At 38.4% G+C, this 11,535-nt stretch overlaps 2 protein-coding genes across 6 annotated transcripts in view; one reads left to right on the top strand and one right to left on the bottom strand.

Moving 5' to 3' along the window:
* The first annotated feature begins 10 nt into the window (after nucleotides 1-10).
* Nucleotides 11-4,578, top strand: LOC112573650. Its single transcript, XM_025254214.1, has 4 exons — nucleotides 11-163; nucleotides 1,246-1,407; nucleotides 2,349-2,399; nucleotides 2,998-4,578. Exons 1-4 carry the CDS (start codon nucleotides 103-105, stop codon nucleotides 3,165-3,167), a joined length of 444 nt encoding a protein of 147 aa, XP_025109999.1. The 5' UTR covers nucleotides 11-102; the 3' UTR covers nucleotides 3,168-4,578.
* LOC112573597 (dynein heavy chain 3, axonemal-like) overlaps nucleotides 4,229-11,535 on the bottom strand; it is a 107,522-nt gene continuing 100,215 nt past the window's right edge. For all 5 annotated transcript variants that reach the window (XM_025254109.1, XM_025254127.1, XM_025254117.1 and 2 more), the window contains 10 exons: nucleotides 11,189-11,295; nucleotides 10,879-11,022; nucleotides 8,413-8,576; nucleotides 7,969-8,122; nucleotides 7,566-7,694; nucleotides 7,038-7,303; nucleotides 6,728-6,816; nucleotides 6,224-6,345; nucleotides 5,694-5,783; nucleotides 4,229-5,135 (listed from right to left, as the gene is read on the bottom strand). In XM_025254109.1, the coding sequence (XP_025109894.1) occupies nucleotides 4,929-5,135; nucleotides 5,694-5,783; nucleotides 6,224-6,345; nucleotides 6,728-6,816; nucleotides 7,038-7,303; nucleotides 7,566-7,694; nucleotides 7,969-8,122; nucleotides 8,413-8,576; nucleotides 10,879-11,022; nucleotides 11,189-11,295 (1,472 nt within the window). In that variant the 3' untranslated portion in view covers nucleotides 4,229-4,928. The remainder of the gene's footprint in view (nucleotides 5,136-5,693; nucleotides 5,784-6,223; nucleotides 6,346-6,727; nucleotides 6,817-7,037; nucleotides 7,304-7,565; nucleotides 7,695-7,968; nucleotides 8,123-8,412; nucleotides 8,577-10,878; nucleotides 11,023-11,188; nucleotides 11,296-11,535) is intronic.

Raw genomic sequence — 11,535 nt, 5'->3', positions numbered from 1 at the left:
GATAGCGCACCTTGACAGGTAAACTAATAGGTCACGCACAGGTGCAAGGGACAGACAGCTTCGCAGCAGTGCGGAAGAGGTGACAAACAGCAGTGTTCCGCCATGATGGCGACAGGTCGCTTGCTTGTGGTGCTGCTAGGTGCCGTGTCATTTTCAACGCTTGGTAAGTGAAGAATGAAATATCCCTAGGAATACTTTGTGGCTAATACATCGTCATTTGCTGAAGGATATTTTTGTGGTAGATGTTTTATATTTTCTTTCAAAGTCGAGAAAGCATTGGCAGTCGTGAGTAACAGCGTTTCCGGTATTTGGGGTGACACCAAGTTGAGTACACAACAAAGGTGCTATTAATCTGACCTCCATTTTTGGTGATTTTTCTATGACTTTTGTGATAATGCTAGTGAACTGCGTGTAACGAAACGAAAAAAGTACATACAGACTGCGTGGGAACAAACTACATGGAGCACTGAGGTGCTCAGTAAGGACCAACTTGCAGGCTACAATACACTACCAAAGCCATCTCTACGTAGAAATAAAACACAAATGTAAATCATAAGGTTTGGCTGTTTCCCAGTCATTTTGTGTTTTTGGGGCTCAAGCCAGAACATTCTGCATGTCTGTCCACATGGTTGTCGTCCCAGCCTGTCCCTTTCATCGTGTGTGCTGACCTCCTGATCTAGCTTTTTAACTGAAACAGTTTGTGCATAGATGAAACGGGATATATATACGTGCATCCTTTTGGCATAGCTTTACGTGTAGGAAACTATTTCATTTAGTTAATTGGAGCAAGCAGCTTTCAAATAAATGAATGTTGTGCATCTCTTGTATAAATGAAATCCATGTGTTTTTTTACAAGACTGAAGTAAATGTGTATATTTGTGTGCACACAACTGCTAAAGGGGGAGATGAACTTTTTCAACATTTATAAGGACACAGAAATGAAATTCCAATAGGCTTACTACTTCAGAAAGAGGACTTACTGACCTATTAACACCTTTTGATGATTAATGTCTGATGTGTGTAAAGTTCCTTCCCTACCCTCTAACATGATGTAAACTTCACCCATCATTAGTTTTATTTTAAATCTTAAATGCATCCTACAGTTTGAAAAAAGACAGCTATTTCTGCTTGACATCTGGCATCTTTATCAGTTCTGTTGATGACCGCCAGTCTGTGCATATATTTCTATTTTTCATGTTTTGTTACTTAACTTTTCATCCAGCTTTATGAAAATTGTGTTTACAGGTTTAGCCATTCAGTGCTACCAGTGTGACAGCAATGAAGATGTTACCTGCCCTGCAGATGACAGATTCGATACGACTATCAATGCAGTGGTAGACTGCAACAGCTTTGAGGCAAACATACCTGGGCAGTTCTGTATGAAGATATACCAGGAGAGCCCCGGGTGTAAGGCAGACTTTATCATAGTTCAAACCATGAAATTTCTAGTTTGAGACACAGGTATTGCTGTGTCTACTGTACATGTTTGTGCCATTTTAGGAACAAATTTGACAGGAGGGGACCAGCAGTGGAGAGGGCACTTGGCCTACACTATAGTAGAAATTTTGGGAAATAGTGACATGTACAAATTGTCTTGTGGTATACATTAGCAGTCAAGTGGTGTTTGCTGTCCAGTGGTATTGAATAAGTTAGTATTTTTGGTGGATAATTTGAAGTCAACTGTTCTTGCCAAAGACAAAGTGCATAGAAACTGTTTTAGTATAATAGAAGAAGAAAGGGAATTTGTTGTATGGTGTTACCTCCTGAGAGGCTGGTTAGGATAAAATGTGACTAGACCTTGTATTCTTGCTGTTATGAAACATTCTGAAGTGGTGGTTTTTAATTTTTGACTGCTCATTTGCTAAGAACAGTAATGTGTGATTTGCGTAGTATTGAGATGTCATTGCATAAATTCAGTTATTAAAATTAAGTGCTTGGTATGATCCCATTTGAACAGAAGGAAGTGAAGCTGAGGAGATTAACCAGAGGGGGATGGGGCCTGAAGTTGTTTGCTGTTAAACTTGTGATTGGAATACTTGTTTTTTCTGCAGTTACCATTAAGTGTAAGGTCACATACACAAATTTGAAGTTCTGCCTAATGTTGGTGTGGTATATTGGTTGAATAGCGCCTCAGCAGCTGCTACCCTCCAGTCACATTTGCTCTGGATTTTAACCTTGAATTCTGAAATGGGGTGCAGTATGTACACCCCCTTGCCACCCACCACATGACTATAATTCCTGCCTATTAGCTAGCAAAACGGATGCCTGCTAACTGTGATTAGTGAAAGCATGGGTGGATTACTTTTAATTGATGAGCTATTAAGCACTGTTATTTTTTATGTGGCTAGGGGGAGGATGGAAGAAGCTAACCAGGAGATGTGGCTCCCGAACAGATTTTGGTAAGACCATTTTGCATTAAGCAAGCATTTTAACTGCATGGAAAGAGCTTAGAAATTTCTTTATAAAAATAGTGTAATTGTTCAAAGCAGATATCTTACAAAAGTGGTATTTTATACCTTTATGCATCTGTATATGCACATTATTGATGAGATGATTCTGAAAACAGGGTGAAATAATGTACAGGGCATATAATGACAGGAAAGATCTCACATAATCCCTTGTCAGACTCATATGAGAAGTGTGAACATTATGAAAATTAGAAGGCTCTCTCTATTTATAGGTGTTTCATCATTGATTGCCATTCAGATCACCACCTTTTGACATTTTACTCAAATAAACCAAAAAAATAAAAAATCAGAAAACAAAAAACAAAAACCATAAAGATTGTCACAAAAAGATAATTTCAAATGAATTTTTATTATAATTTGTAGCTACTACCTTTAGGCGATAGCATATTTTATACTTTTCGAAAATCCACACATTTCAGCTAACAGAAAATTGTTTATCAAAAATTAAAAACACCTGACATTTTGTCTCCCTGCATCAGCTGAAGCTTAGTCCTGTGCATCATTAACTTGCGATGATCGATTTTCACAGGTGTGGCCTGGGGATGTCGTTGGACGTGGGATTACACAGGAGTGTTTAAGGAGACCTGCTATTGTGAAGACAGAGATGGTTGCAATGGTTCTGGAAAGTTATTCCTCAGTTTTACAGCTGCACTGTTGGTGTTATTTGCTCTGGTTCTCAACGTGTCGTGGACATTATAATCATCATCTGAGCACATTCTTTCTAGAGGGATCTCTGCTGTAAAAATCATTCTTGTGTCTATATATATTTTGTATGTTACAAATTGAAGAATGGTGGTTGTTTATGACATTTTTGACACTTGAGCTGGATGAGGACCAGAATGGTAGACAGCTTAGCGTGGCATAGTTCTAGTAGAATTAAAGATGGATGGTGTGGTATGTAGGCACTGAGCCAAGATTAAGACGTAAACACTGTAAGGAGTATCGTCAATTCGCCCTGCAAGGAACTGTGACACAATACATGGGGAGAATTACATTTCTGCTTGCTACAAAGGAGTGCATTTGGGTTTACGTAGAGCATAGAAGCCAAAAATCTATATGCTTCGTTTTGTTAATTTTTCTTTTAGTGTATGGATTGTTGAAATGGTCACGATAAAGTGTTGCACACCTGCACAAGGAAGAAATTTATTTGGAACTGCTGTTTTGGGATGACTGCTTTAGGATTCTTTTCATCTAAACAATGTTTTTTTTTCCATGTCTTTTGTGTTCTGTGCACTTGTCAACTATTAAAGCCTATCCTGGAAATGATTAAGGTGCAGAAAGTCGCCATTATTATTTGAAAGACTCTCCAGTTACATTTCTGCTCGAGTACTTTAAGAAAAATTGGCATTTAAAACAAGTCTCCTTATTCTTGGCATTCATAAACAGTCAACCATTATTTGACGTTTGAAGAACATTGCAATGGCTGTTCTGGTGCACAGTGTGTTTGTGAGTGGGTGTGGTATGCCTGCAAACTTGAAAGAAAATGAGAGGGCTTGTTAACTAATGGGTCTTTTATTTCAAAAGCCCAGCCATTATATGATACATATCAACTTGTAATATAAACAGTGTATGGAAATGTATGTATATTTTTATATTTTCTTTGTATAGTTCTACTGACTGGAATGAGAAGTTGTATGCAGATATAAATAGCTACAGATGTTTTATGCCTCTTAATACCAGTTTTGCTACTATCTCTTTATTTCAAAACTGTCCATTGAACTCTCTCCTAATTGCCTAAACAAACCACACATGATGTCCAGAATCTTATGCAAATTTAATGTAACGATCTAAAATGTACAAACATAGTCATGTTAAACACAAGTGCTTCTGCCCTAAATGGGGATTATTTCGTCCATATTTGTCCATATTACAAAGTGAATCACTTTAACTATAGATTTCTTATTTTGACTTGAAGAGTTTATGCTACATGTTGCATGTAAAAGAGAAAACAACGCAGTCTTTATCCCTCTGTTAAATTTTATTATTGCCTTCCCTAACTAAAGACTACATAGCTATCATTACTAACACTTTTCCATTTGACATTTCCAAGTCTATTTGTAAAATGAAATGTTTTTTCATTTATATCCTGGAATAAACATTTTGTACACTTTGAGTTTCCTTTGTAGTTATATAAAAAATGATTAAAAAAATTTCCTAAATCACATAAAGCTGAGCTGAGCAATTTGAGCAAACGTAACATACAGTATTGCGGATCTAGGTCCACTGGAACAGGCATTGTTCAGCTTAACCTCCTTGTGCAGCTTAACTTCACTCTGTTACATGGCTTTGGATTTGAAAAAATGGTACTTTAGTTTAATACTGCATTTAAATGTTTATAAAAACAAACGGATTGCTTTAAATGATGCTTGGTAAATGCCAAGAAATTAAAAATTCACATTTCTTAGGCTAGTCAAGGATACCCTGTATGAAACATGGCAAAAGCAGGCGATGCTACTGCAGTTAATCACTGAGCTGACAAAGAGAGGCCACTCCACGGTTGATCCAGTAGTTTTCTGGCTCTTTCGAGGGCAGGAGAATAATTATGACAAAGTTGGTAGAGTGGCCAGTGGTAGACAGGACACCTCGTCTTGCTGATGTTTTGTATACAGGACACTTGTAATGAGGGATCCTTTTGAAATGTTCCACACGATTAGGTTTCAACCAGATCTGCAAGCATCTTGTTAAGGACCTGCCTTTTATTACAAAGAAAATATTTACAGCCTCGCACAATAATGCTGATTTCTTCTAAGACAATGGCAACAAAACTAAGAAAATAACAAATCATTCAGGCAAAAGTGACAAAATTTGTTAACTGTCTTCCTTTGACAATCTTACCAGATTATAGGAGTTCACTACCTTTCTACCAAGTCAGATGTACTTCCTCTCAAATCCATGGGTAAATTGTCGATGACCATGCATGCAAGTCTTCAGAGTAATTTTAGGGCAACAGCTAGTGAGGTTAACAGAGCCTTCCGACTAAGGTTGTTAGGCAGAGACGATGCACGTCATTTGGTAAAACAGAAATTTTTTTTTCAAAATTACAAAAAAGGGTCAGATGGTGAGTCACAGTCTCAGACATCAACAATAGTATTTCAGTCTGAAACATGAAGAAGACAGTCATCAGGATTGAAGTGTCCTATTTTTATAGTCATAGAATTTACGTAAAAAATTAATTACAATTATTTTCTGCTTGTTTCCACTCAAAGAATTTTAATGAAAGGATGCAACAGGCAAAGTGTCAAAGAGGATCTTAGGCACAGATTCTCCAATGACCTTTCCACAAGGATCCCAGCGAGCTCCCTCCAAGAACAACCCCTGCACAAGAAAAGACTGGCAATCTTGGATATAATTTTTTCCTTAATGAGTGCGTGTCCATCTAAGGATACAGATGCTTTATTTTTGCTTTCTGGGACAGAGATGACTTTTAAAATTTACTACAGCAGGGTTTGGGGAAAGTGAGGCTTATGCTAGTAGCCTCTTAAATCTGATACTTGTAACACCAAACCAGGATACTTCCCCTACAACAAAAACCAGATAATTTTAGGCCTTCTTCATCACCAACTTACAATAATGAGCTGCGTATGCACATGCCCTTTAAACGCTTTGTTCATCATATGAGGCAATGTGACTGGGGATGAATATATCCTGCGTGTGCCAAACTGATGCAACTTCAGGGTACATGACATCTAAGACTCTCATCAGGCTTACTTTTTCATAACACCACATTAATCAGTACAGTGGACAATGAGACTTACATAAATGTAGGCTCCATCCTCTGGTTTGCACGCCACTTCCTTTTCTTCCTTCATGACCTCAAACTCAAACCCTACCAAGTCAATGGGATTATGATACTTGCGAGCAAAGTTTTGTAAAACACCTGGAAGAGGAACAAAATAAGAAATACCTTGTGTGAGAAACTACAACATAGAACAATGCAGAAAGCTGGTGAATGATCACATGGGCCAACAACTGCATCACTAAGTTCAACATCTAACAATTTTCCCAGTGTACCAGCATGAAACAGAGAGAGATGTTTCACCAGAAAAATGTCTCAGCATTTACCATAGCACTATTGCTTCTGAGACTTAACGCACAGATATAACTTTTAAAAATATGACGGAATGAGACTACATTAAATCTACCTTTTGTGGTCTGTATACAGAGTTCAGGAATAAGATGACTATCATAACAACACTTCACTTAATTTTAGAGATGTACATGCACAAAATGCATCCATGCATGCTAAATTATATATATACCTGTCAGAAAGGACTGTGTGAAATAAAAGCCTGAAATCCAGAATGCTTTTGGTACTCCATTGATGACCCAATCCTGGAAAAAACTAAGCCTGAAGACAGATCACTGTTGCTCGTATAAATTGTCATGGCTCTTTGTCAGTTATTACAAGGTGACAAAACAGTTCACTTTGAAAAATTCTGTAAGCAAACAATGCCAATGGCTTCTCCCAGTGCTAAATATAAAATGCTTACAAATTTAGGGGTTTTTTTTCTCTTCCTCTCTCTCTAAAAAAAACAAAAACAAAAAAAAACACACACAGCCATGATTCACCTCATCAGTAGGTCGTTGATATAAGAACCAAGAGGTTTGAGGGAAGGATAGGAGTTGGCTGCCCATACAGAGGGCAATCTCCCAACAAGCATACTGTTGAAAACCTCTTCCAGCTGAGAAGACATAACTACTATGCCTTTGATTGCTTTGCGTAGATTGATGAGAGAATTCCGAACAACTCTGGTCAGCCGATTGAAGCGGATGAGCTCCTGCCTCAGCACAGTGTTCATAGACTCTTCATATACCACTGGGTATTTATTCATGATCTGTTTGCAAAAGGTATCATGACACATCATGTCTTCTGCTACATGGAGCTTCAGCAAGGCATGTCTGTAGATGTGGAGTAAGTTTTTAGAAATGTATTCCACTAAATTACAACTCATCACAGAACATATAGTCAGAGTCAGACTTGTTTAGAACACACAAAAAAGTCCAGACATCAGCATGGGATGAGCATGAGGCAGCAACATCACAAAAAAGTTTTGCTGAAGAGGTTCATGACACATATACAACCAAAGAAGTGCTCACATGTTCCATATCAAAGTCTGGTGGCAACTTGCTGAGTATATCAGCAGCAAGTTCCTCAATGACTTCACCAGAAGATTTACCACCACCACCTGTCTGCCTGGGTAGGGTCAGGAGGATGCTTTCAAACAACTGTAACAAGCCCTTACACACATTAATAAATGCAATAAACCTGATGAGGCAATAAATTGCAACACATGTTGTATGGGGCACTAACAATTGCAGCATCTGACACTCAATCCCCCTTTTATTAGTACAGGCCAACGACCTAAAAATGCTTTAGGGTAAACATGTTGTAACCTTCATAGCATATTTATTTGATCTTCTTTCTCCCACTCAATCATTTAAGCAACAAGAGAATATATATAAATATCTTGAGCTATGGGTAGCCTTGAACCAGATGTACCAGCTGAGTCTCTTGGTTGTCTTTTGTGATATCTGCATTTTCATGGAGACCAAAAACTTCCGGGGTGGGGTTGATTGGCAGGGTTCGAATGTATTCAATGTAACTTTCATATGGTCCCTCACTTGGAACATAATAGATGCCACTAGGAGACAGCCTGCAAAAAGATGCTACCATAGTCAAAAAGCAATCTGTGAGATTGTTATAAGCAAATAACACAGAACACAACATTATCAGCTGCATTTACAGTTTCTGAAGGATAAGACTATAAATATAAGACTAGACAGTTTAAATGTGCACAGTAGGAGGAAGCACTTTCTGTGCAATCTTAGTACAGAATATTGAATATTGAATAAAAACTTTCTTTTTCACTAATATCCTTTTTGATAAACTACATTAATCGTGAAGACATTCAAAGTGACAGTCAATGGTTTGCTTTCTGTTTACTTGTAATTATCATCTGTGACGATTTTCTCATTGTAGAAGATGGAGAGAAGAGAAATCAATAGCCTGCGGTCTTTATCATCGGTTACACGGCCACCATAGTTGCACTCTCCTGTCAGGTAAGTTAAGGCAGCCAGGGGCAGCTCTTCATAGTCATTCAAAAACATCTGATACACATACACAATGCAACCTTGGCATAAATGCCAGCAAAGGAAAACACAAACCATGTTTCATCAAAACAATTAATCACCACATCAACCCATCACATATTCTTAAATGTCAACTATATCAACCAGTTTGTATAAAATAATTTCTGTAGTAGAGGCTGGTTTAGATGTCAGCTGATGACCAACTAGTCAGAAGCACCATTTTTTATGCAGCTTTGTTTTGGTCCAGACAGGATGGACAAGGCTGCTGTAAGCAGGAGGGGTGCACCCAACCCACTAGGTGGACCCAAGCTGTAAAAGCAGTGCTGTATTCCGATATGGCTGAGCACCTTTAGCACAAATGTTCGTGTTTTATGCCATACCAGCAACTAAGGCTACATCACACTGAGAGTAAGTCACACTTTGTGTTGAAATGGTGAAAAACTGGACTTAAGCGTGGGACACTACCAATACCCCTAACCATACAAGCTAATTAAAAAAAGGAAAAAAGAACAATATATAAAAGTGTGCGAGGTGAGGGAGGAACTGATAAGGGGTGTTGTGAAATCCAGGTTCTGAAACTAAATATGTATTGAATCTTCTTAAGTTCAGAGACCGATACAATAGGGAGACCGATACAACATATTGTCAAAAGAAAATTCACATGAGGTAGATTTCCACATACCTTTGAGAGTCTGAAAAGTGGTGGAGTATTGGGCTGAATAAGAATAATGGGCTATGTTGTCACCCAGACAGCTAGCAATGTCCCACTGATCTTAAAGAACAGAACCTGCAGATGGCTAACTGAAGACATCTGATATCTTCCCCTAATCTTCTGAATGGTCAACCGCACCTGCGATGGGCACTGATAGGGAGGACACAAACATATGTTACGAAAGTTTCCTAGCTTGTTTAAAAAAATATGTTGAGTATATGTTCAGCAGTGTTTAAATAAGATAATATTCTCTGTAGCGGGGGAATGGAAGGCTAGGCACTGGGTCGTCTCCTTCGCTTGTTGAGCTATTCCGTGGTATGGTAGCCAAAGCAACGTCATTTAATGCTGATGCAAAAAAGTTCCATGAGATGGTCCTGTAAAAGGAGGCCTGTAATAGCACCATTAATATCTAGGTCAAAACTAGAACCTGAATGAAGTCATACGGTGCAGAGGGCCTGAAAAGTCAGCCAACCTACTTTTAACAAGTTCCACCTGTCCTCTGGTAAATTACTGTATAATTGTACGATTTTAAAAATGACAGTTGTTGGCAAATAACCACTGCCTCTAAGGTCATCATGCACCACCTTCCAATTAAAATCCAGCAATGGGTGAAGGGGACAACTGAAAATCAACTGTGGAAACAGCCCTGATGTGCAGTCTGAAAAATGTAAGTAAACCAGCATTTAAGAAAAATGAGATCATTTTTCATAGAAACAGATCCAACACCTCTTCTTTAGCATCACTCAATTTCAGTTCCACAGGGGTGGTGTCTATTGTCTCCCAAAAGGAGAAGGAACTTGGGTCAGAAGACTCTCCATGCCTTGTCAGGAGATTCAAACAGAAGATGGCAGATAAAGCAGACAGTGATCATCCTCCCCATTACCTAGGATGCAACAGTATGGAGAGGAGTGTATGTTGAAATCTGGCTAAACAAGCTGTGGGACCAGTAAAGAGTGGCAGCCCTACCTGAAGGGATGTCATTTGTGAGTCCTGATGCAAAACTTGAAAGCCTTTGAAGGAAAAAGATGTGGAAGAAGGAGAAGAGTCTCATAAAACTATGACACAGAGAGAAACAAGATGAGTTAGCTTGGATAATCCAACAAGTCTACTGAAGGATAAGAAACATTTTTACCTACTAGTGAAAGATGCAGACGAGACACAGAGTATAGGGAGGAAGGAGAAGGGAGGGGATGATGAGATGGAGAAGGCAATGAGAGGCATTACTTGTTTCTATCAATCCCCTTGCTCATCAAGGAAGATAAAACAATGAGAAGTTGGTTAAGCTGAAGAGTACGCAATGTTTAGCTGTGGCAGCGCAAGATGTTTGGTTTTGAGGTATGATGTGATTTCTGGTGGGTTTTTTTTTTGTTTGCAATGTAGAGTGCTTCATATTTGGAACTTTTCCTGCTTGTGCACTCATGTCTAAGGGAATGTGATGTTTCTTTGTGAGCTTGCTTGGATTGGAAAACATTGGAGAACCCAGAAGAAGAGGGAGGAGATCCATATCTCTCTGAACAGAAACAGAAATTGACAGCCATTTTTGCTACAACTAGTTACACCATATGTATGTTCACATATCTGATACAATCTGATGCACACTCAACTCACCAACATCTGTCTCATACTGATGCAAAGGTCTGACTCATTAAATTCATATGGGATGTTCCAACCTAGTGGCCCAAACTTCCGGCGCTCTTGAACCAAGGCATGGAAGAAGCACAGGCCAAACAGCATCTTGTGCCACTTTTCTGGCTGTTAACAGGCAAAGCAAAGAGGAAAAAGTGCATTATGTAAAGAATGTTTTTAAACACATGTAGGGCTATGCTTTAAAAGACTACCTAAATACCTTGATGCTGGCATTTCTATTTTTATTTACTAGATTTTCAGAACACAATAATAAAAATAAATTAAAAAGCACCTTATTGCAACCATTGAAAAATTCTGAATCTGAAATAGGGTCATTGAGAAAAGACCTCAGCATATTGGCTCGCAAACCCTTGGGCGGCTCATTGGTCATCTTTACACCTGCAAAGAGTATCCATAAAATATCAGAGCTAAAGATGTGAATGATTCACTAAACTGTGAAACCTCCTAAGCAGAAGTAGAGCTGATTGCCTTTTAAAGACTATACAACACCTTTAACTTTGAGCTTTAATATTCTCCATGTCTGCGGATTATGATGTTTATTCAGTCCAAATATAAGATGTAAAATGAGAGATCAATTGAAATATCATACACAACATTATAATTTCAAACAACATAAAA

This window comes from Pomacea canaliculata, linkage group LG1 (genome assembly GCF_003073045.1).
Source record: "Pomacea canaliculata isolate SZHN2017 linkage group LG1, ASM307304v1, whole genome shotgun sequence".
In the NCBI taxonomy this organism is placed as follows: Eukaryota; Metazoa; Mollusca; class Gastropoda; order Architaenioglossa; family Ampullariidae; genus Pomacea; species Pomacea canaliculata.
The sequence above is the reverse complement of the archived record's forward strand: the minus strand, read 5'-3'. Positions and strand labels throughout refer to the sequence as shown.

Coding starts and splice junctions, on each gene's coding strand:
- LOC112573650 (XM_025254214.1), top strand. CDS start 103: ATGATGGCGACAGGTCGCTTGCTTGTGGTGCTGCTAGGTGCCGTGTCA. Junction 164..1,245: donor CGTGTCATTTTCAACGCTTG/GTAAGTGAAGAA, acceptor TTGTGTTTACAG/GTTTAGCCATTCAGTGCTAC. Junction 2,400..2,997: donor TGGCTCCCGAACAGATTTTG/GTAAGACCATTT, acceptor CGATTTTCACAG/GTGTGGCCTGGGGATGTCGT.